The sequence below is a fragment of the Manis pentadactyla genome, chromosome 7, assembly GCF_030020395.1.
Source record: "Manis pentadactyla isolate mManPen7 chromosome 7, mManPen7.hap1, whole genome shotgun sequence".
In the NCBI taxonomy this organism is placed as follows: domain Eukaryota; kingdom Metazoa; phylum Chordata; class Mammalia; order Pholidota; family Manidae; genus Manis; species Manis pentadactyla.
In genome coordinates this window covers 78,020,981-78,046,595 of record NC_080025.1, presented here as the reverse complement: position 1 = coordinate 78,046,595, position 25,615 = coordinate 78,020,981, and the positions used below count along the sequence as shown (strand labels likewise).

The following is a 25,615-nucleotide window of genomic DNA, read 5'->3' as shown; positions in this document are numbered from 1 at the left end:
GATCGTCTATTCAGAAGTATACTGCATCAACTAAGAACCAGGAAATATGCCACAAAAGGGTCTTTGGGTAACCAAAGTAGATGCTACAAATGCAGGTTCCTGTGTTTTACCTCTAGCTGAGCCCTGAGAGCAAAGACAATACATATTTGTTCTCCCTTTAACATGCAATCCCACCTCATTTGGTAGTCTGGTTTCTAAACCTGCAGCGGATTAATAACAGCAAATTAGAAGGGACAAAGAAGCTGCTATGGGAAACATACTGATAGCGATGAGAAATGACAACTGACTATTTCTCTACAGAGAAGAAAACAGAAAATCTATAAAACACACAACATTAAAAAGCATTAACAGACTGGGACCAGCTAGTGTTAATGTGATCAGTAAATGACAAAGCAACCAAACAGAAGGGCATCACTGTATAATAGAGCAAAATGCAATAATTGATATGCCAGATGATGATCTTATACTATTGTGAAAAAGGATCGACCGCTGGCTACTTTATAGAAAACCCAGCCCTCTGAAATGATTCCTTCCTTGGGGTTCCTGGTAAACTGAGATTTTACTATATTCTCCTAAACCTTAAAAATTAGAAAATGATCATGTAAGTGGACCTTTTAAAGTAATTAATTTGCTAATAAAGCATCTACGAGAGATACATGTAAAAGGTACATAACAAAGGTCATCTGGATGTGACAATACTTTACGACTTCCTCAGATTTCAGAGGAAAGATATCTTTAAGACTTAAATCTAGCTAGGCCTTGAAGAGTCTCACACTCAGCTAGGTTATCTTTATAGCCATGCACTTGTCCTTGGTGATGCAGAAAAAGACTGGTAAATGTTCTCTGAACTTTTCCATAGAGAAGGGACTTCATATGTGCCTGTGCATATGTATATATCATTAAGAATAATCATTGTAATAATTGTGAAGTTATATGCTGTAGATTCATTAGCAATGTACCACCATAATCCTTTCAAAATTTAATGTTTACTAAATACATCCAAATTTGCTTTTGTTTTTAAGTAATTGTAAATAAGCACACAAATGCACACCCTGGTATTTTCATCATGATGCTGCCTCCGTAGGGAGAAAATTTCAAATGGATTATTAATAAAGAAGACAGAATGTTACTTAGCTAGCATGAGGTCCTACTTTATTGCTCCCACCATCACTGTCTGTTACTTGGTTCTTGGCTCTCTGCTGTCACATAATACACATTGTCAGGATGGTCTGTAGTTACTATACCTTTTGACCAAAATATACAGAGAACAATTTTTTGAAAAGATTTTGGAGCCTGATAATAGGGACATTGAAGCTACATTTATATAGGGTGAAATAATTACTGTGGCCACCTGCCTGTATACCCTTTTGCCTTTCTTAACTCAGGTATGTATTTTTTTCCTAAAGCAAAACAAAAACTCTGTTACTTGTGACTACCTGTCTTCAGTTTCTAATCTTTGCAAATCTAACTATACTTGCTGGTTTGAAGATGATGTCTTTGACCCCACCCCCACCCCCAATCAGATTTGCAGGGATTTAGCCACCTGGGTTCTAGTTTCATTTGTATCCAGTGGCATGTGTTTGCTGTGGTAATGGATTTGCAGCCCTAGAGGATTGCAAAGTTATTCAATACACAGAGAGGCCAGTCCCTGTGACCTCAGCAAGATCAGCATGGTACTACAAACATGTATATTTCAGAGATTATTAGATTTGAGGACAGTGTTTAAATTTTATTTTCATGATGTGCTTTTAAGGAAAACAATATGCTTCAAGTTCACTCTTAGGGAGCACTACCTAGACTTATGGTGAAATGCAACATGTGTCAATTTAGTAACAACCTTTGTTTGTGATGTGCAGACCCTATCAGCATTGTTTACACAGCTCAAGTTTAGAACAAGAGGCTGTAACTTCCAGTTCTCTGTGTAACTTGTTGTTTTCAAAAGGAAGCTAGGTGTAAATACTGCCCAAATAGTCTGTGTCCCAGGGCTCTTTGTTTTGTAAGTAACGAATGGAAAGGTAAAGGTGAAAGAGTTCTCTAAAATGTTGTGTCGATGCCCATAATTTAAACTGATGCTGCAGAAAGGAAGTATTATTTCACAAACAAAACATACTGGCTTAGTCCTTATCCATTTCTAGGTGATGAACGTGTCATACATCTGTATCATGCTTTTCTCAAAGGGAATGGCCTGCTATACTTAAAGTGAAGCAGGCTTGTTCTGTGCAGTTGCCACGGTAACTGACCAGCAAGTACGCAGTTGAGCAGATTGTAGAAAGGCAATTGAGTACGCACAAATAAAGAGATGGGCATGCCATCTCCAAACCCCGGAGGGCCATGGTTTATTGTGGTTTGGCTCTGTAGATCACAGAAATGTTGTTTTATGAAAGCAGAAACTGAGATGTTCTGGATTAGTCCTTGAGGTGATAGGCAGTGGCAGTCTCCTTGTATGGTTCCACTTAAGGCATAGCCAAGGGCTATGTAGAAAATAGAATCATTTCAATATTATTTAATAGGAACAACATTTCTTTTTGCTTGATAAGCCAGCTTTTACCATCTACTGGCAGTAAAAACTAAGACAGATCGGTTAGTAGTTTGTAGTGTAAATAGAGGATGTTGTAACCCATAAACTGCTATACCCATGTGAGAGTGAATTTAAGTTAAAAAACTGAAATTTAAATTGAGTATTGTATACATTTAGCCCACAAACATGAGGTCTGGGTTTCCCTTTACAGAGCTTTATATTCAAATGTATTCATCCATTCAATAGGCTTTGATAAAATTCCTGAGCTGTGCCACATGCCTTCCAGGTGCCAAGAAAATGACAAAGGTAAATGAAATGCAGTGCTGGACATCAAGGTGTTTTTAATCTTTAGAAGGAATAAATTAGATAAGCGCTGAAGAAATTCCTTCACATTATTCAAAATATTCCTATGCTTTGGTTACAGGAGCATGACCTAGAATTTAAATACCTTTACATGTGAAGTAGGATAAATTCTAAGCAGGAATTCATAATTATCCATATGTTGACCCTTCTTCCCAGTTTTTTGCCTCTTACCTAATATACCCCAGGACCTAGAATCACTGACTTAATTCCCTTCCTTGAAAGGACCTTTAGTATCCTATGATTGTGTCTTGCACGTTTCGTTTTGACCACTAATATGCCTGAATTCCCCATTTCTGAGTTTAAGAATCTTGTAGTACTTTAAGAGCCATATGGAATTGCACTTCCTATATAAATTTTTGCAGATCTTTTCTGCCTCCATTGTTCATCACCATGTTTCCAGGTATTGGCCAGAGCACTTTATACCTCTGGGACCATACCTATTTTGGTAGGCATTGGTCTCACAAACCAAATGGTGAGCTCGTGAAAGGCAGGGACTTAGTCTCCTTCATCTCCATATTCTTCACAGCACCTGGCAGTCAGGGCACGTTGTGGAATCCAACTGGTAAAAAATCTCAAATTCTCATCCTTACAATTTTCTGTGATTCATTCATTCTCATTTTTTGGAATGGGACCATTTCCACAGGTGAGTAAATTGTTCTTGGGTAGAAGTTGGGTACTCTAAATGTACAATACAAAACGAATCAGGAAAGAATGAGTCTTTCTACATACCTATTTTAAACCTGACTTACAGCTTCCTTCCCTCTCCTATAAAACCTTTGAAATTGTCTTTAGTCATAAAGCTATGGATACGTGAAGCTACAAGCCAAATACTTTAGTTTAATTCCACATTTTTGGCAACCGTCCACAAAGCCGCAGGGACAAGTTTTCACAGATAAAGAAACATTTTGTCGGAGTTCTTGTTTTTATACTGAAAAATTTACTGTCGGTGATCTTGCTATCCAGGGCTTTTAGTCAGTTATGAGCCTAGAGAGAGCAGCCTTGGGGTTCTTAAGGTTAATTACTACATTTACAAATCCATCAGTGCTAAGAGAAAGAACAGGCCTGATAGGGTTTATCTGTTTAATAATTGTAGCCTCTAGCCAATCAGGAAGATAGAAAATCAAAAGAGACTGTAGAGGTGACAAGGGTAATGGAGGTAATGTGTTGGTGGAAATGATACCAAGGAAAAACAATAGGTGGAAACTAATCAAACCAATTTGGCCATTTTAATGTACTCATATCATATATCTTGTGTAACCAGTAAATCATGAAATCTGTCGATTTCACCTAAAGAAATTATTTGCACTGAATTTTATTATGTAATTCTTACTGCTCATTTAGCAGGGAGCATAACAGAATAGATTATATTCTGTGAATTGTTAAATGTCAAGATCAGGTAAAATGGAATAAATCGTGTCTAGGAAAAACGAGGAATAATACTCATAGAAAAAGTATTCAGTGCAGTTTTGGAAGTATATACAAAAGTCACCTTACATATATCAGTGGTATTATATAGTCTGATGTGCTTTTTCTAGCAAACAGTTAACACAGTATAGACTCTTACCATTTAAAAATTACTCATTATATTTTGCTTTGAAAAAAGGAAAAAGAAACTGTAGTTGATCATTTTCTCATGATGTATTTTGTTGGTGATATTTTCAATAAAATGAAATTGCTAACCAGATATTATGGATGTCTTCATTACTTAATTAAAAATATTACATGTGCCATATTTTATGTACATAGTATTTGAAGTCTCTAAACACATCAAACTGAAATAGTTGTTCCATGTTTTGTCCTAAAATCCCTTCCCTTTAAAACAAATTTCCTAACAATATCTTGCATGTTGCTTCAATCCCAGAAAATTCTACATAGTGAAACCCTTCTTTACAATGTAAGTGAATCATCAAAAGCATATCTCATTATTCATCCTTCTCTTATGTTTCCTCTGTTTTCAGTGTACACTGTTTTCTCAAAGGTGCGTTCTGATTGGGATGTGTACCCATCTGCGGGTGTCCTCTTTGTTCATGTTTTGGAAAGAGAGTGTTTTAAGGGGGAGTTTCCACCTTACCCAAAACCTGGTATGTTCTTGGTGAGAAAAAAAGTGGTTAATTTACTTAATGTTTCTTTTTGTTCAATGTGCATAATCTATATGAAATATCAAATATTATTAACATATGAAATGGTCTGGATATATGATAAATTGGTTGTTGGATATTTCCCATTTTAAGATTAAAAATTTAATTATAGAAGGAGAGAATTCATTTTCAAATTTTAGAGAAAGCGTATTTCTGGTTTCTCAGTCCTGAGTTTTGTGCTTCTGACAAATGATCTACCTATATTCACATAAAAATAATTATAGCTGTACAATTATGATTTTCCATATTAAGACTTAGATTCTTACATAGTATATTGATTTTTGGAAAATGTGCATTTGTTGTAGAAGAAAATGAAATATGATTTTAAGAGTTCCCAAAAAAGCTTTTATATGAGATAATTTTATATAATTTCATAATAATATAATGGAGATTACTTTTTCTTTCAAAGTAATACAAAGTCTTATTTAATTCACTATTGGTTTAAATTATGTTATGTTGGATTGTCACAAGTGCCATCAAATTAATGAAGATACAGAAAGAATAGCAAGAGAAAATATATTGTTATTACAACTCTTATTTTAGTAACAAATAAAAATGAATCATCTGAAAAGTGTAAGATTAGATTTAATATAAATATTATTTTTGTAGATTATATGATGAATAACATACCTGAAAACACTCATAAAATATAGTTAACCATGTTCTCAACCAGCATTCAAGAAAAGGTAGTCTTTTCATCAATTACTATTATTATTATTTTTTATTGAATATCATTGATATACAATCTTTTGTTGGTTTCAAGTATATAACACGTTGGCTCAACAGTTATCCATGTTATTAAATCCTTACCCCCTCTAGTGCGGTTACTACACATAGATGTTAACGGAATCATTGACTATATTCTTCATGCTGTACTACTGTCCCCATGACCAGCGTATATTGTGATTGTGAATTAGTGTGTCCGTCTATCCCCCTCACCCTTCCTCCTTGCCTGCCTCAACCTCTCCCCCTTTAAAAAATGTTTTCTTATAGGGCATTTTGTGTTTGCAAAACTATATAAGTACACCTTTTGACAGCAGCTCTAACATTTGAGAAGAAAACATGTAGTTAAAAGCATAGCTTCCTGAGTTAGGCAAGATTAAATTCTAGTCTTACCACTTAATATGACTGGGAAGAAGTTGCTCAACATGAAATTACACATTCCATCAATAAAATTAGGGATAATAATAGTACTACTTGTATAGGTATGTTTGAAATCAGATGAAATAGTGCCTGTTGAGATCAGGCACAACAGGCCCAGACACATATTAATAAATGTTGCTATTATTATTGTTTGTTATGAATAAATGTCATCATTACAGTTCTTTTGGATTTGGAACATCTTTTTCATCTTATCCTCTCATGTTTTAAAATTACATTATTTTTGGTTTGATGATACTTTTATGATTTTGAGATATCCCTTAAGATTAGTTTGATGGTATCCAGCATTTAATGAAAGAAAGGCTTCTCAAAACAATAATACATCAACATGATTAGGGTTTTTTTTCTAAAAGATAGTTTTCTCATTGGCAGAACTTTCCATTCCTATGTGATCCCAGAAGAGAAGAAAAGAAAGTTTCCAAGAACACTGTATGACTCTGCTTTCTTTGTTGCATCAGATTTCTGGACAAACTAAACAACTAAAAGGGTTTTTTCTTACATGAGGCTTTACTCTAAATTCTGAGATGAATTTTTTTTTTTTTGGTGTGTATTTCTATAAGTGTAAGAAAAAAGTTGTAGACTAATATTTTGATTGAAACTGCCAAAGCAACATGTATGAAAATAACTGTCTTAATTCTGTGTTTCTTATCTAGGTGAGATCAGTAATGATCCCATAACATTTAATACAAATTTAATGGGTTATCCAGACCGACCTGGATGGCTTCGATATATCCAAAGGACACCATATAGTGATGGAGTCCTATATGGATCTCCAACAGCTGAAAATGTGGGGAAACCAACAATCATTGAGGTAATTTACTTAGAGCAAATTATATTTTCTTTTGTAATCTGAGTTTTAAATGTTGAAATTAAATTACATGGCAGTGGTTTTCAGCATTTTATGCATGGAAACACACTAGAAAATATTTGGAAATGTATCATTCCGTTCTGTTCATCTACAGAGTTTTTTTTTCCAGCTTTTACATATATATAAAAGCTTATGTGTGTATATATATATAGGGAAGTCTAAATTAATGAAAAACAGTTAAGACATTTAAAAGAAATAGATTACTATAATATGAATTCTACTTAAGAAAATAATACAAACTCAAAACACTTATTTGCTCCATATTTTAATTTCAAATTTCATATTCATTGAAATACAGTCATTAAGCAGACATTTTATGAACCCTGCAATGTGCTAACAATACAATAGATGATAGTGATAGAAAGGTGAGTAACAGGTGAGTCCTGCCATGTCTTAACAGTCCAGGGCATGAAGCACTAGCATGGAAATCTGTATTTAGCCAAACTGACAGAACCGTTAAAAATAAGAAGGTGCTGTTTCATGCAGACTTGTAAGAGGGTAAACAGGAATTCAGAAGGAAGGTTGTCATAGGTAGAAGAAACAGCGCATCAAAATGTTGGCAGTATAAACAAAGCCACATGGTCTCTTAGAACTACATGTGTAACTAGAGGGCTAGCTGCACCCCAAAGGGCAAATGATGGGAATAGAGGTGTTAGTGTTGGTAGGGGCAGATTTTGTTTCTTTATTAGGGAACAGATCTTTGAGGGCTCTGTAAGCCATGCTGATATGTTTGGCCTTTATTTCAGAAGTGATGGTGATGTTAAAATTCAACAGATTTTTATCAGTACCTACCATTAAACTGAGAAGATACTAGAAATTAAAATAATAACAAAAACAATATCATTGAACCTTTAATGGGAATTGATGCATTTAAAAAATATATGGATATAAAAAAACTGGAAGTGCTTCCCTGTTTACAAAATCCAGCAAATTTAGAATTATAATGGCAGTAAATGTCAGGAATGTCCTACTATAGTGTTAAGCCTTGATGCCTCCAGGATCTTAGATTCTAATTTAACTGTTCAATTGCATAAGAATTTACTGGCAGTGATCAGGGCAGCAGTGCAGGAACTGCTGCTGGACTTGCCAGGAGATGTAGGTCCTCAGTGGCATGTTTTCTACCTACTACACACTCTGAGGGGATTACATGCTTTGAGTTTTTCTCCAAAGTTTTAATCAGACTTGGACTGTGAATATGAGTTTCCATGTTGGCCAAGAGAAGAAAGCATTTCTTTATTTGAATATGACTTTTCAATGATTTCTCTATATATTTGCTTCCTTAAGGCAATGGAGATATAAGATAGAAATACATGTAGATATAAGAAAGTTACTTTGAGCTATTGTCAAACTAATTTTTTAAACTATTTAGCAAAATCGTAAAAAATATATAAATGTAATTCACCACAGTACTGGATTAAAGGCAAAAACAGCATAATCACTTTGATAGATGCAGAAAAAGCACTTAATAATGAATCCAATGTCTGTTCCTGATTAAAAAAGACCTCTTAGCAAACTAGGGATAGAAGTGAACTTCCTTAACCTGATAAGTTATTTACCAAAAATAATAGCAAACATCATTTATTAATGGGAAAACCCTGAGGAATTCCATTTAAATTCAGTAACAAAATAATGACCCCTTCCACCACATCTGGTATAGAGTGTATTAGAAGTCCTAGCCAGTGCAAAAGAGAAAGAAAAAGAAATTAAATCTGTATTTGTAAGGAAGAAATAAAATAGTCTATGATATAAAGAGTCTGTAGACTATTAAAGTCTTAAGAAAGCCTAGCAGTAAGCTGTAGGATCAATATAAAAAATAAGGTTACATTTCTGTACATGAATAATAAGTACTGAGAAAATATGTTTTAAAATGACAATAATTTTTAACAGTAACAAAAATAGTAAGGTACTGGAATAAATATAACAGAAATTATGCAAGATCTGTATGGGAAAAGTTACAAAAACTTATTGCTTTAAAGAATACCCATATAAATTAAAAGATAGTCCATTCAGGGCACTTCCAATAAAAACTGCAATAGACTTTTTTCTTGGAACTTAGCAACTAATTGTGAAATTTTTAAAGAAGATAATGGCCAAAGATGGTGAAGACATTCTTAAAGAAGAAAAAAAGAAGAGTTTTCTCTCCCTTCCAGATATCGAGATTTATTATAAATCCATAGTAATTATCACAAGGTTGCACTGGTAACAGGGATAGGCAAATGAACCAATGAAGAGAAAGCCCAGAAACCGATTCATCTACAAAGGAGCAATGTCACGTGTCTAAAGAGAGAGTGCCACAGATCATTGAAGAAAAGGATGTCTTTTTATTGAATGGTACTCAGACAATTGGTGAGCCATATGGCAAATATTAAATTAGATTCTTCACAGGAAATACAAAACTCGTCTAGATAGATTCAGGATTTAAATATGAAAAGCAAAATTTTAAACTATAACCTGAAAATGTGGAAGAATATCTTTCTGAATTTGAGGCAGAGAAGAATTTCTTAATGCCTAAATATTTTTAAGAGAAAAGGGTGATAAATTTTACTATATTAAACTTGTGAACTATTTATCAAAAGAAACCATTAAAAAACATCCACAAACTGGAGGAAGATATTTTAAATATGTACAGCTGACTAATGATGAGCATCTAAAACATAAGAAAGGATTCCTACAATTCAATAAGAAAAAGATGTGAACAGACATTTCACTAAAAAAATATGTAAATATCAATTAAGTAAAGAAGCTTACTCTTATCAGTAATGAGGAATATTCAAATTAAGATCACATGAGAATTTTGCCCTCAGGAAAATTTGTGAGTAGATATGGGAATTGTCATAACCACTTTGGTAAACAGTACAGAATATTTCACATAACTGAGAATCACTGTACTCTAAAATCCAGCAGTTCCATTCTAGGTATATACCCAAAAGAAGCACTTACAGATGTCTACCTGAAGAGGTGTCAGTCATGCTCACTGAGCAATGTTGGCATAGCCAAACAAAACTCAGAGCAGTGGAGACCCAAAAGTCCACCAGCACTCAAACAGAGAGAAAAGTCTTTCAGCAAAACAATGGATAAATTAATTGTGGAACAGTCACACAGTATGTATTTACAGCAGCTGTGTACTTAAGCTTGCTCAGCAACATGGATTGAATATTTCAAACATAATTTTGAATTAAAAAACAAGTCTCAGAAGACTGCATACAGCTTATGTTTTTGTAGAGCTCAAAACAAGTAAACAATATATTTTAAGCATACATACATTTATAATAAAACTATATTTAAAATGAATGGGATGATAGACACAAAATTCAAAATGACTACTACTTTTGGTTGGAGAGAGACAAGGGGCTAAGATAGAAAAGAAACACCTGTATTGAGCCAGAATTCACAGGTGTTTATTATGCTCTTATACCTTACAACTAACACGTTATAAATAAGTATCAAACAATACATTAAAAAAGGTGATGATGAAAATTTAGCATATCTTTCATTTAACATAAGCAGTGATTTGTTTATAAATAACTCATTTCTACATCCAAATGTAACAGCACATTTATAGTATTTTTAAATATTCTAATAGAGTCAAAAGTAATGCATATCAAAATAATATTTAATCATATAAATCCACTGATTTATTCAGTATATATTTATTAAGAATCTAAAGTAGATTAGCCACTGTCCTAGAAATAGGAGATCAAAAAAGCACACACACACATACACCTCTTTGCTATGAAAGGCTTCATATCATCATGATAAGTAAAATTTGATTGAGGATATTACAGTATTTAATATCTCATTAAAAGTGATAGAAGGAACACATTCTGTTTCAGCTATTAAAATTAAACTTTAAATATAAATTCAGATAATAAAATTCTTCCTTCTGATTTATGAAAGGTTCTTCACTCTTCAGTAGCCTGTGATTTTAAAAAAACTTATTAGAATTTATGAAATTTACAATAATGAAATTTGTGATAACTTTGAGAAGGCTAGTTATAAAAATACTGCCACTAATTTGAAAATCCCTAACCTTCCTTTCTGAGCTTTAGCTTTGAGATACTGTAACAAATAGTAAAAGATTAATACTGTTTTTTCCAGTGGCTGATTACATTTTTTGCAAAGTAAACTTTTAAAATCATCAAGATTCCCAAGTGAAATCTTCTGTGCATTTTTTTCCACTTGCCTCTTTATAAACAGTAGTTCCTAGTTTATTTTAGTGACTAGTCTTAATTTTAGTGTTCACTGTGAACCGAGTTGATCATGTGTTCCAACAGGTAGCAGCAACGAAGTCATTAAATCTGATGAAATTTGACAAATTGTAGAGCAAGAAGTTCTTTTAATTTTGTAGAATATTTACTTTTCATAATACGCACTTTAAATATTGTTAAAGGTCTAGAGTTATTTATTCCAAAGTTCTGATTTTTACTGTTTTCTCAGTATTTTTACTGAGTGTTATTTCTTTCTTTTGAAGCCCACAGGTGCTGCTCTAACAATCTTGGATATTTGTTTTTAAATGTGCAGGATATTTCTTTCTAGTTTGAGTCAGTTTTGTCCGACTCTTCTGTCTCAGTGTCAACTCCAGCTGCAATCCCTGCCAGAAGGCTAGTGCTGGGACTTTTATACAATCATTTGGGTTTTTTTTGAGGTACTGCAGCTGTGTCTAAATGATCTAATATCTGTTATAAAGTTAATTATTCCTTGATTTTTGAAGCCATATCCTGTTGTTGGCCTTTGCTGTGTTTGTTGTTTGCAGTGACTGTTTCTGAGTTGACTTTGATGTAAGTTCATTGGCTCTGCAAATGTTTACTAATATTTGACTCTGGAAAGGGATTGCGTTGTGTTTTTGAGCATGTGCCATAAGCTTTATAGACTGTGATCCTTATGTTTTACTCCCATCTTAAATGAGGTATGATTTCCAAAGGGTCATTCATGACATTTTTTGGCTGGTTGGTGTGTGGTTAGGACTGAATGCAAACAACACAGAGATGAGCTTTTTGAAAGTGTACTTTGCAGTATAATCCTTAAGCTCCATTTAAAAGTACAAAAATATATTGTGTTGGTTTTTGGAAGTCTTAGAACTGTACTGGTAAGTAATTCATAATGGTTAATCCATTTACTAATGATGCATCTGCATTGCTAGCACTTAACAGTCATCTGTAAAAGTCTTGGATTTTAATATTTTGTTTCAGCACATTAAACAGACCTGAGTAATTATTTATTTTCCCAAAATATTGCTAAAAGCTCTGAGTTTTTATTGCCCAGAAAAGGAACGTTTCGTAAGTACATAAACAAATAATGAAAGTGGAAAGAACAATTCGTTTTCTTTTGTCCCTAATGAATTTTGTTTTTCAAATAAAATTTCACTTGTTTAATATGATTTTCTTTGTCTAATAGATAACTGCCTACAATAGGCGTACCTTTGAGACTGCAAGGCATAATTTGATAATTAATATAATGTCAGCAGAAGGTAGGTATGAAAAAATTTATTACTGACTGTTCTCTTATTTTCCAGAAGTATTTCATTATGTTTTATGTCTATGTAACATATATAGTTTAGGATTTTAAAATACCACTCACCTAATATAACTAATGAAATAGCAACATGTAGAAAACAGAAAAACTAAGCAATATATAATGGGTCATAAAATATCATGATGTGTTACGGTGCTGAAAAGCTCAGGACAGGAAGCCAAACAGGCCACTTAATGCTTGAGGTCTTGGTTTCATCATCTGTATAATGAGAACAAGAATACAATTTCCCTCCTCAGTCTGGGGTAAGGATTCCATGAGTAAGGCTTGAAATATGCTCATTTAGGGGCAGAGAACAGAGTGCAACATCAGTGTTAGCTAATTTTATTACTTTACTTTAAACCTTATCATAGGTAGTAGTCCATTTGCATGTGAAGATAAAGAGTTGTTGATGAACAAAAATAAACTGGGATTTGAGTAACAATCCTTCCCAAACAGTAGTCATGCATCAGTAATTGCTGAAGTCCATCAGTAGTTGAGTTCCATATGCTCAGTTTGTAAGAGATTGCCAAGGACTTGAAAGGTTAGGGTCACAGGAGATATTCCAGGAATTACACTCTCAAATATTCTGACTCTATTTTGGCATTTGATTGGGAAAAATACCTACCACTAATAAACCATGAGATAATTCCTCTTTATACCAGAGATCATTTATGGGGGTAACGGAAGGACTGCTAAAGCATTTTTTTCCACTGAAAACAAGAGAACAGTTGTGCATCCTCCATAGGGGAATTCTTTTTCTTTATGAGTTCATTTAAAAACAAATGAGCAAACATAAAATATTTTATCAAAGACTACTAATTTGCAATTCATGATAATTCAGTAAAAGCCAGGTTAAAAATTGCCTGTAAATTATTTGAGAGTAATTTCTGAAAATTTGATAATATGGTACTTAACTGGGGAGATTGCTTGAAGACTTTGAACCACTTTACATGAGTCGTTCACCAAATGTTTTAGCAGCATTGACTGCAGGCAACAAATGCTCTCATTTAAAATGTAACATGACCTTCATATATGAAAAGCAAGTCCAGCTGCCAATTCTGTGGGCCTAGACAGAGGATTCCCTGTCCACTTGTCCACTTCTCAAGGGCTTTTGGTGTGTATTCATGTTTGGATCAGGGACACTTTTGTCTTTGACTCCAACTGTAATTAGATGCTTGCATCCAGGCTACGTTGTCCCTGTAGAACTGGAATACCTTTAATGAGCAGAATAATTGCAGTTTCCTTCCCCTTGAGAATTCATCCATATATTTATATAGTTACATGGCAGTGGGCTTTGACCCCTAACCTCACAATTACGCTCTCAGAGGGACTCACAACCCTTTGTCAGGAACAGAAGTCCCTACATACTGAATAATAGCCTGGTCTGCAGTTTTAATGTTCTCCTTCCCAAGTCTGGTCTCAGTCATGTAGATACAGAGCACACAGGCATCCCATAGATGTTGATGTCTGGGGCACCCACGTTCAAGCAGATACTAATGAAAGACTGCTAGCCCACTGCAGGATTCACAGTTGGTTTTAGGGGCTCTCTATCTAAATCAGGGACTTTGAAAGTGTTTTAAAGTAGAAGCCTCCACTTCTACTTCTGGCAGAGCTGCCTTTCTGCCTTTTATTGTAGGGGTTGGTGGCCCCAAACAATGAAAACCAGTGAACCAAATGGCAAGTATTTATCCTTGTTGGTCTAGGCTGTATATGGGCATTAGGATGTTCGTCTTTGAGCATGGTCTACACATATGCCATTTTGCCCAGATTAAGTTAGGAAATGAAATAACAAGGGTCAAATATCAGGATAATCATGCTCAGTCTGGCTCTCTGCCCAGATGTCTCCAACTCTGAGAGACCTAATGGGAAATTAGTCACGTGGAATCACAGCATGGATTCACTCTCAAGGTGAGTACATGGAGTGATTCTCTAAATTGGGTTTAGTATCTCAGAGGCCTGCCACCAGTCTTTTGGCCTACTGTTCCCTTGGCCTCTGTGACGTCCAAATATAGTAGGCACGGGATTTCCCCAAAGTTAGAAAGCGACTGTGACTCATCTCTGGGAGTCCTGGCAGCAGCACTTGGCCGGGTAGACAGCAGGCAGCTGCACAGCCCAGAGCCTCTGAGGGGCGGAAAGGAGCCCTAAAGCAGGTCTCGTGGATCAGGAAAAACCACGGAACAGTTCTCCAAGAAGTAGCATTCATAATAAGGAAAAGGTATTGCGTGCTTTTTTAGAAAAGTGGATATAAAGACACTGAATGAGATTACAATAGCTGATTGACTTCTAGCATACTCAAAAACTATCTTTGGTATTATTTGTAAATACTATTTATTGCCAAGAAACTGTCCTTCGTGACATTTTACTGCATGACTATTTTTCAGTATGGGGAAAAATGTAACATGACTAAGCTACTGTTTATCTGTACAAAACAGGAAATCTATCTTTATAAAACAAGGAACGTATCTACATAAGAGAATAAATTTATCATATTTTAGAAGATTGCAGGTGTCCCATACAGCAAACAAATGTAACAAAATCATAAGCAATATAAGTGACAGTGTAAGAGATGAGTAAAGAATCTGTGAGTAGGGCCTGGAAAAACTCAATCTTTAGGAAGAGACACTATACTCCAGAAAATGCTCTTGAAAAATCTAAAGCCAGAATATCTTCTCTGACATCACCTCTGGCATCAAATATCCTTTAATAATACAGAAACTTCATAAGAAATGAGGTCATCAAGATTTCAGTTATTTATTGTATAATTTTTATTTTTTTAATTATTTAAAAGATGTGGGATTTTTATATATACATGAATTTTAATGAAATAAATCAGAGGATATACATAGCATAATTACTATTGAGGACTCTAAATCTGTGCATAGTCCAGAAACATTTTCTTTTTTCTTTTAAGGGAAGAATTCAGGTCATCAACCGTTCATATTATTATAGTAATTGGTAAAATTTAATATTTTGTAAGTTCTTACTCTATGCTGGGAGTTTGGTTGAGCATTTTATATATAGTCTCCTTTAGCTTAAGTAAAAATTATATGAAGCTCAAATAGTGGTAAATTCCTGGACTTTTCTAAAGATCAACTTTCCCTCTGGTTGTAAGTATTATGATAATTTACATCAGTCCCTTAGCTTGAGCCTGCCTTATAGTAAGTATTCAAAAAAGGTAGCCTTTATTGTTACAGAAATATTATCAGATGAAAAGAAGCTAGTCTTTATCTTAATAGAACAATCAGAATATAGGAAATAATGGTTTGTAATTCAAGAGCAACATTTGAGAAACTGAAATAAATTATACATTGGGTTGGTTCAAAATACTCATTTTGAAATCTTTAGAGGAAATATTGATGAGACCTTCAGAGGAAGATAACTAACTAAATCTCTAAGAATGTGAGATATGCAAGTTCATGAGAAATTTAAAATATAATTTCTTTAGAATATTTAATTATGGAGTGAACAAAAGAGCAAAATTGCTATGATTTCAGAATTCTTTTTGGAAATGTAATCAGTGTTTATTTTAGTAAAAAGTAACATTTTAGCATGCTCCGAAAAGATCAGTAATACCACAAATTACAAATAACGGTATTCCAAATCATATATAAACAACCCACAGATATTTTGTTATGTCTTCTCTACATGGAAAGGATGTTGCTCTGTGCCTTAACTTCCTCCTCTGTTAAATGGGCATAGCATTACCTAGGGTTGTAATGATTAAATGAGATGATGTATTTGAAAAATACTACAAATACAAAATATTCTTACCCATGTAGAGTTCTGGAAATGCTCTGGGTACATTGGCAGGGGGAGGTGGTTGCCAGATTGTTGGCAAGTGGAGGCAGATATGGCATTTTTTTTGTCCAAATTCTAGAATTATAAATTGCCTGGCTGTCCCTTGGATTTGATTACATTGTAGATAAAAATTCTGTGTCAGATGCACGTTAACATTTCTGTTATACAGAAAACCCTTAAAGTCAGTATTAATAATTTCCTAAAGCCAGGATTATGACAGAAATCAACAAATCTCAAATGTTCTTTTGTTTCTCTTTCAAAAGACTTCATTAAAGATATGCATACCCTTTTTCACCAAAATTAGACTTCCCGTTACCATATCAAGCAGAATTCTTCATTAAAAATATGAATGTAGAAGAAATGTTGGCCAGTGAGGTTCTTGGAGACTTTCTCGGGGCAGTGAAAAATGTGTGGCAGCCAGAGCGTCTCAATGCCATAAACATCACGTCGGCCCTAGACAGGGGCGGCAGGGTCCCGCTCCCCATTAATGACATGAAGGAGGGGTAAGTAGACCTGTATCTCATTGTCTTAAATATGGGTTTTAAATATGGTGATCTTATCAATCTTATTATAGGTGGAAGATGGCCTATTGCATTTTTCTTTTTAATATGAAGTTGGTATTGTTAAAGATATGACAATACTAGCAATTTTCTATATTGACAAAGACGTTACATTAATGGTTCTTTATATCTGATGTTCTAGGTCCTGTGAAATCTATTGTAGATCAGAATCAGCATCATAAATTACAGCACTAAATCTTTTGTACCTTCCATAGAGAAACTGATTATTTAGGGCCCTGAATCTCAGAGGAAATTGATGCCCCAGTTATCAACTGCAGAAGGAGGCACAGACTGCTGTAACTTTATTCTAGGAAACTATTTCTTTGCCTTTAACATTCTTTCCACTGTGTGTCAGTGACTTATGACTGGAGTGGATCTGAAGCCCACGGCTGAAGCCTGGCCTTGTCACTCACACGCCGGACTCTTCTGTGCCTCGGCTTCTCATTTACTCCAGTGGGCACTATACTCTTCTCAGGGTTATGTGATTACAGGAGACAATGCATTTGAAAGGGATTTGTCTCTTTTCAAGCCATACAAATCCAAGGTACAACTTGTATCCCTGTAGATATTAAAAACACTCCTTAAACCTGGATAAAGCTAAAGGATCAAGTGCCCGGGTGGAACCAAACTTTGATCTTTAATTTCTAATCTGTAGATTGAGATAGATCTACCTTTAAAAAACAAAAAAGTCCTATCTTATAAACGTATATGAAATAAATCATATTTTACACAACGTATCTCCCCCAACCCCTCCTTTATTCATATTCCAGGTATCATTTTATACAGATGACATCTGGAATTAACTAGAGTGCCTGGATTAATAAGAATTAAGTTTAATGGCAGCTTTAAACGAGAACTTTGCTGGATATAAGGGAAAGATCACAAATAGACGTAGATGAAGTATGAGGGAGTAGGCAGAAGGAGGGATAAGGGATGATCAGTGAGCTGCAAAGTCAACTGACAAATTTCAGAATTAAATCGTGCCTTGTATGTTACAGTAATGGATTTTGAAGTTAGTGAAGCACACATAGAAGTGCTTTGAGGAAAATAGTTGCTTTATCCTTGTCTATCTGTTGGTTGACTTCCTACATGAAAACATAATTCTAGAGCTTAAATTTTTACTTTGGAGTTACAGCATGGTTCTCTGTCCCACCATGGAATTAAAGTAGAACCATGAAAAGAGGTGAACAAGGTGAACTGAAAGCATTCTTCAAATACACAGTCTTTTTCAACAGTTTCTTAAAGTAATGTTCACCATGATGATTGTTAAAACAATGGCGAAAGATGGTGTGGGAAGCAACATGAGCATCAAGTGTTGGTAGAGTTTTCCATAACTGCTTCCTTCTGGCTCACTCCTTCTCTAAGCAATAGTGCAAGCCCCGCCCAGACACTTCTACAGGTAACTATTTAGAACTAAATAACTCTCTGAACCAAACTCTGACCTAAAACAGTGTTTACCAACTAGCCTGAGAATTGTCAGTAGAGCTTATTAGAAATACAGATAGGTTCCTGGCCTCTGATTCCCCCTAGAGATTCTGAATCTTTTAGTCTAGGGCTGGGTCTGAGCATGTGACACTAAATTAAGAACAGAATTTTTGTCCTACAAGTGCTTGTTAAGAGAATTCAGTCATTAGGTGACTGACCCAACACCTGCTAGAGGGTGGCATGTGCTGTCAGACATTTGAGGAAGTCAGTCCTCTGGCATTTATTTGGACCTTGTTGTCTCAGATCCCTTCCCAACCTGAAATCCTTTCCAAGAGTTTTAATTGAATGTTAAGCCGTAACCTTTACAGAGTATTCACATGATAAGTCTTTTAAAATAACATTTCTATAAATTGTACCCAAAGCTAACTCTATTACTCCAGTGTCCCTATATGAGCACTGATGAAATATGATCTGGCTTGAGTAAAATTTCAGAAGGAAAATTTGTCCCTGGAATGATTTTGCATATTTTCTTTAGTTGTGATACAATGTCATGATAACAAAAATAATTTTTCTTACTCTATTGTCCTAAACTTAGAAATAAATCCAGTGTTTAACTCTTGTGCCTTCATGATTCTTCATTCACTTAATAAACATTTTGCCCCTGTACTTTCTTTTGAAAATATCATGGACTATAAAACCCTTTAAAAATGAAATTTGGAAAAGATCAAGAGGTAGGGTCAGACATAGCAAAGAAATTGCATCTCTTTTCTAAAATTGTGTTTAAAAATATTCATATACTTCAGAAGAATTAAGCACCTGATAAATGTGTCCTGCTTAATACTTACCATAAATCTTAGTCTCTGATTAAAACAAACAAAAAAATTTCCATGAAGCTAATTCCTATTGCCTATGGCAGCCATATTCTACCTTCTCCCCATATTGATGTATGTAGTCAAATGCGCAGCAGATGACTAAGAGCAGCTCTCACTGTAGACCATCAGAGTAAATCTCCTTGTCCTTCCACAGTGCAGAGCACTACCGCGTGTCAGTCAGACGGGAACCCACTCCACAGCATCCCAGGCCCCCCTCTGCGTTTTTTTAATCGCGGCAGAACTTGCTGACAGCTTTCAAACTTCTGCTAAATCTAACAGAAAACAATTACAAAGATTTACTTCAGAGTAAGCTCCCGCAAAGGAAGGCAGGGCATCCTGGAAAGATTCCCTTTCCCTAGTCAGACCCATAACCCCAGGGCAACTGTGCTTGCTCTCTGGGTGTGGTCTTGGGGCTGCTCTGGCTCCTGACCCTGTGCCAGCGGCTGAAGGCTCGTGGATGCATTTAACCTGGGGTAAAGCTGCTGGAAAGAGGAGTAGGTTCATACTTCATTCTAGTCATAGCTTAGCTGCCAACCCAGGGTGAGTGATGTAGTGTAAATGGTGGCTACGAAGGGAGTGATGGGGTGTGAGGATTAAAGAATATACTCAGTTTTCATAAGAGACTGTGGGACCTACCACTCTTTCCCCTAGTTACCAAAGCAGGTGGATCTAGCCTCAACAGAGAACCCTACTTTATTCCTCAGACAAGCTCAAAGTGCGCCCTCTAATTAATTGCCTGGTGTTTGCCCTGTAAGGGCTTCAGTGAGGAGTTACACTTGAAGAAGAGAATGTAAGTCAGTGACTGCCAAATGCTGCTCTAATGCAAGGCCACGATCCTGGGCCGGTCCCTAATGCTCTGCTGATTAAGTCCCCAGGTTGGGTGATTTACAAGAGTGTCCTTTATTCTTAAATAATGTGCCTCCCATACTTTTGGTGCAACTATCCTTTCTTTTATGGAATGATAGTAATATGAGGTAGGATATTCTGGAAAAAGCCTTTAATAAAGTAAAAATTGGAAGCCCATATAAATCCATTTTTATAAGTATGAAAATGAATAAATGAAATCAGTGCAACTACTACCTATTATTTCAGGCTCTAGGCAGAGATTCAGTTTTTCTTCCATAGCTTAGCATTTATTAAGAACTTCTTGAGGGAGGAATATTGTATGTATTAGTCTCTAGGATCTACAGTGATTAAAAAACACAATCTATGCTCATAATCTGTTAGGGAACAGGCAAGTAATAAGATAATTAAAAAACAATGTTGTGCATATCACAGTAGAGGTATTCACAGAGTCCCCCTCCTCCACTTCATGTCCATGCTGGAAAGGATTCACAGAGGAGGTAAAACCTAATCTGAGTTTAAAATTTAAGTACAAGTTAGCCTGCTCAAAAAATGAGAAGGGGAATTTTAGCCAGAGGGAACAGTTTAGGCAGAAGCCCTTAGATAAGAGAAAGCCTGGTAGATTTGGAAATCTACTTCTTGTGCAATGGGGGACAGGAATCCGGAAGTAATAGTTATAAAGGAGGCAAAGACTCAACCATGTTATGCCTTGTACACCAAGAAAAATTGTTTGGGTTTTTATCCAGAAGCATTAGAGAGTTTTGCAGAAAATGGTTCATATTAAAGTTTTCATTTTAGCAGGTGGACCTGCTAAGCCTACCACATGGTTGAAGAGTAGACCCAACCCAAAGCCTCCTTCCTGCCAGCAGGGCCCACCCCCACATCCAACCCACAATAACAAACAAAAAGGGTCTGAGCCTTGTGTTTCAGTTCCCTCTTCCCCTCCTCCGGTAAGACGATTCCTTCTCCAACTGAGGAGGAGTAAGCAAACAATAGACCTAGAGACTAGAGGTGTCCTTTATTCTTGATTTTTATTCTGTATTAGATCCTTTGTTTAGTTTTATTTGTTCTTCATTCTTTTATTTTCTCATCCTGTTTTTTGACTGATTGCTTGATTACCTGATTGCAGATATGCACAGAACAAAGTGGAGTGGGGACAGAGGCAAGAATCATGGTATATTGTCTTTTAAGAGCTCAAGAGTTCCCAGGCAACATGTAACATGTGTGGACAAATTCTTCTCTAAGCTGTCTTTTACCCCCTATATACAAAATAAAGAATAAAATTAATTCATTGCTTAGACAATTAGGTGAAAAATACAGTCATTGGATCCATTTACCTGGCTATTGCTGAAGAAGTCGGTTTTGACTTAAATTTTTTACCTGTTACTTGGTTCTCCACAATGTATGTACAAAGGCCACAGTGAATGTGTTTTGCCTCAATTGAGTTGTCCAAATTGAAAGAAACTGCGTTGTTCAAATTGAAAAAAAAGATCCTTCATGAGGAACAAATTCTATCTAGTGTACACCAAATCCTAAGATTTTGAAGTACTATGTTTTAAGATTGCTTGAGAACATTGTACTTGGCAATAGGCTCCTATTTCATCTGTTTACATGCATTTGAAAGTTTGAAAATATGTGGCTAAGGTCATAAAGGTAAAGCTCATCTTCATTTCACTTCATAAAACATTCAAATTTCTGCATATCAAAAAGCTAGCTAAAGAAAAACAACAGGTCACGAAAAATGTAATTTTAGAATGAATAGCATAGAGGTATTATTATTATACATTGCCTCATGCAAAATTATTTTTTTTAAAAAGCCAGTATGTTTTAACTTAAAATATATATATATATACACATTTTTATTTTCCCAGTTTTATTGATATAATTGACACATAATATTGTATAAGTTTAAGGTACAACATAATTATTTGATGTATGTGTATATTGTAAATTGATCACCACGGTAAATTTAACATCCATTACCTCCCAGTTACAATTTTTTTTCTTGTTATGAGGTCTTTTAAGATCTACCCTCAGCAGCTTTCACATACACAGTTGGTTCTGTTTTTGAATGGGTATACATGCTCTTCACTCATTCATTCTGCAGATAGGCTCCCTGAGGACAGAGGAGTACTGGGTTCAAGGAGAACCTCTAAGAGGCTTGTTGCGCCACCTCCTGGGAAAAGTGATGGTGACTAGAAGTAGGGTTGTAGTGAGATGAGACAAAGTGGACAGGTGTGTATTGAAGTTCTGTCAGGGTAAATGTGAGAGACTGATGATGGATTGAGTATGTGGGGAGATGGATAGGAGTCAGAGTTGATGGTGCTTGAGCATCTGGCCATGCCGATCACTGAGAGAGAAGAAGATAGAACGGGAACAGGTGGAGGTGGGGTGGGGTGATGAGCTCAGTTAGGAACAGGGTAAGTTTGTGAAGCTTATGGATCATCCAAGCAGAGATGAAAGTAATTTGGCAGTATGTGTCAACTGCCATAAAAATGTTTCCACTCTAGGCATCTCTTTTAAGATAGCAACATTAAAGAATACACACAGAGATAGTCTCTGCAATATTATTTATAACATCAAAAAATTGGAAGCAGCTCTGAAATAATTACTGAATAAATCATGTACACTTAAAAATTATATTTCCATAAATCTATAATTATGAAGACTGTACAATATGGAAAATGCTTATGACACATTAAGTAAAAAAATACAAAAAAGTGTTTTACAGATGACTGCAATTAGGTTAAAATGTATGTATTTGAAAAATATAAGGTACATTGGACAATGAAAATAGTTATATTGGTCATATAAATTAATTCTGTTTTCATATCCCAAGTTTTATGAAATGTTTTCATGTTGCTTTTATAATTTGAGAAAAAAAGATATTTCCAAGCACCAAAAAACTCTTATGTTTATGTCTATTTACATTACCTTGAAGTGAATGAATTGAAATCTTACTAATTATAAATGCAAATCTATGTCATGCTAAAGCAAGAGGATTGTTAGCAGTCATAAGAAATACTTTATTTCTATATGTACAAATACGTTTAAAAGTTATCAAAGAAAAATAGCTAGACAGTTAATAAAGGGATAGAAATTGGCTTTATGTGAAGCTTAAAGGTAACAACTTGTTTTAAATAAAATATGTGTATACACTGATCATCTAAAAGCTTTTTATATCCACTTTTGTTCTGAATTTCTAGTTTTTAATTTTATCTTTATTTTCAATACATTATATACCATCTGTCCCCCAAAGGCACCATAGTTTTCTCTTTTTTTTTAATGTTCTTTCAAATGAATCTTGAGTCCAAATATACATTTGACACAAAGCAACCCAATGAGTGTGTAATTGTACTCTGGGACACATTTTTCCACTCAGGGTGTGACTTCATGCTTACATTGACATAGCTTTGAATTTTTGTGCCACATTTTTATTTCATTTTAATAAATAACTGCTTTATTGAGATATTCACCTAACATACAATTCACTTATTTTAAAGTATAAACTCAATGGGTTTTACTTGATGCAAGTTGTACAATCATTGCACAATCATTTTAGAACATTTTTTATCATCCCACCCATCCCCGTACCATTAGCCATCGCTTCCTACCACCACCTCCAGCTTTGGGCAAGCAACCACTTTTACTTACTGTCTCCATAAATCATTTGCCTTTTCTGGACATTTCATATGAATAGAATCATACAATATGTGATCTTTTGTGAGTGACTTCTTTCATGTAGCATAATTACTTTCAAGGTTCATCCATGTTCCTTTTTTATGACTGACTATCATATAGATTTTCTACCTTTTATCCATTCATCAGTTGATAAGCATTTGGATTGTTCCCACTTTATGACTACTATGAATAATGTTACTATGAACATTCATGTACAAGTTTTTGTAGGGAAGACATACATATTCATTTCTCTTAGGTTATATACTTAGGAGTAAAATCGCTGGATCAGGTGATAACTCTGTATTTAATCTTTTGAGGAACTGCCAGACTATTTTCCAAAGAAGCTGCACCATTTTACATTCCCACCAGCAGAGCAGGAGAGTTCTAATTTCTCCACACCATTGCCAGCGCTTCCCGTTATCTGCCTTTTTAACTATAACTATTCCAGTGGATATGAAGTAGTATCATGTTGTGGTTTTTCTCTTTTGCCACTAATGATGTTGAGCATTTTTTCATGTGCTTATCAGACATTTATGTATCTCCTCCCAAGAACTGTGTTTAGATCTGTTACCATTTTTTTTTTTGGCAAGTTTCTTTGTTTTTTTAATAGAGGTAAAAGTAGTATATAACAGTTTATTAGTTTCAGATGAACAACATAATAATTCAATATGCATGTAATACAAAGTGATCACCACAATAAGTCTAGTTACCATCCATTTCTACACAATTGGCTCCCTTCACCATTTTTGCCCACTCCCCAAATTCCTTCCCCTCTGATAACCACCAAGCTGTTCTCTATTGAGTTTGTTTGTTAATTTGTTTTGTTTTTTAGATTCCACACACATAAGTGAAATCATATAATATTTGTCTTTGTCTGAATTATTTCACTTAGCATAATACCCTCAAGGTCCAACCATGTTATCACAAATGGCAAGATTCCTTGTTTGTGCAGCCAAGTAGCATTCTATTGTATATGTCATCTTTATTCCTTCATACGTTGATGGACACTTAGGCTGTTTCCATATATTGGCTATTGCAAACAATGCTGCAGTGAACAAAGGGATGCATGTATTTTTTCAAATTAATGTTTTCACTTTCTTTGGATAAATACATATAAGAATAGCTGTATCATATGGTATTTCTATTTTTAAATTTTTGAGGAAACTCAATATTATTTTATATATTGGCTTCACCATTTTGCATTCCCACCAACAGTACACAGGACTCCTTTTTCTCCACGCTATCCAACACTTGTTATTTCTTGTCTTTTTGATAATAGCTATTCTGACAGCTGTAAGGTAATACTTCTTTGTGGTTTTTATTTGCATTTCCCTGAAAACTAGTGATCTTGAACATCTTTTCATGTGCCTTTTTACCATCTATATTCTTTGGAAAAATGTCTTTTTAGATCCTCTGCCATCTGTTACCATTTTTAAGCTGTATTACTTGTCTTTTTGTTACTGAGTTGTGTCCTTTCTGTATTGTAGATACAAGTCCCTTAGGTGTATGATTCGCAAATATTTTCTCCCATTCCATGGGCTGCCTTTCACTTTCTTGATGTTGGCCCTCGAAGCACAGATTTTTAAATTTTGTTAAAATCCAGTTTTTCTACTTTTTTTCTGTTACTGTCAGAACTTTTGGAGTCATACCTAATAAATCATTGCCTAATCCAAGGTCACAACAACTTATTCATTTTCTCCTCAGTTTTAATAGTTTTACCTCTTACATTTAAGTCTTTGATTTATTTTGAGTTCATTTTTTATGTGGTGTGAGTAGGAGTACAACTTCATTATTTTGCGTGTGGATATCCAGTTATCCTGGTACCATTTGTTGAAAAGACACTTCTTTCCCCAGTGAATTAATTGTCTTGGCATCTG

General features: G+C 34.9%; 1 protein-coding gene across 11 annotated transcripts in view; it reads left to right on the top strand.

Annotated features, from left to right (window-relative positions):
• The window catches only part of SGCE (sarcoglycan epsilon), a 64,861-nt gene that overhangs the window by 21,001 nt on the left and 18,245 nt on the right, over positions 1–25,615 (top strand). For 8 of the 11 annotated variants that reach the window (XM_036894510.2, XM_057504525.1, XM_036894509.2 and 5 more), the window contains 4 exons: positions 4,840–4,962; positions 6,834–6,991; positions 12,443–12,515; positions 16,662–16,860. In XM_036894510.2, the coding sequence (XP_036750405.1) occupies positions 4,840–4,962; positions 6,834–6,991; positions 12,443–12,515; positions 16,662–16,860 (553 nt within the window). The remainder of the gene's footprint in view (positions 1–4,839; positions 4,963–6,833; positions 6,992–12,442; positions 12,516–16,661; positions 16,861–25,615) is intronic. The other 3 variants (XM_036894517.2, XM_057504526.1, XM_036894514.2) reach the window with 1 other exon arrangement.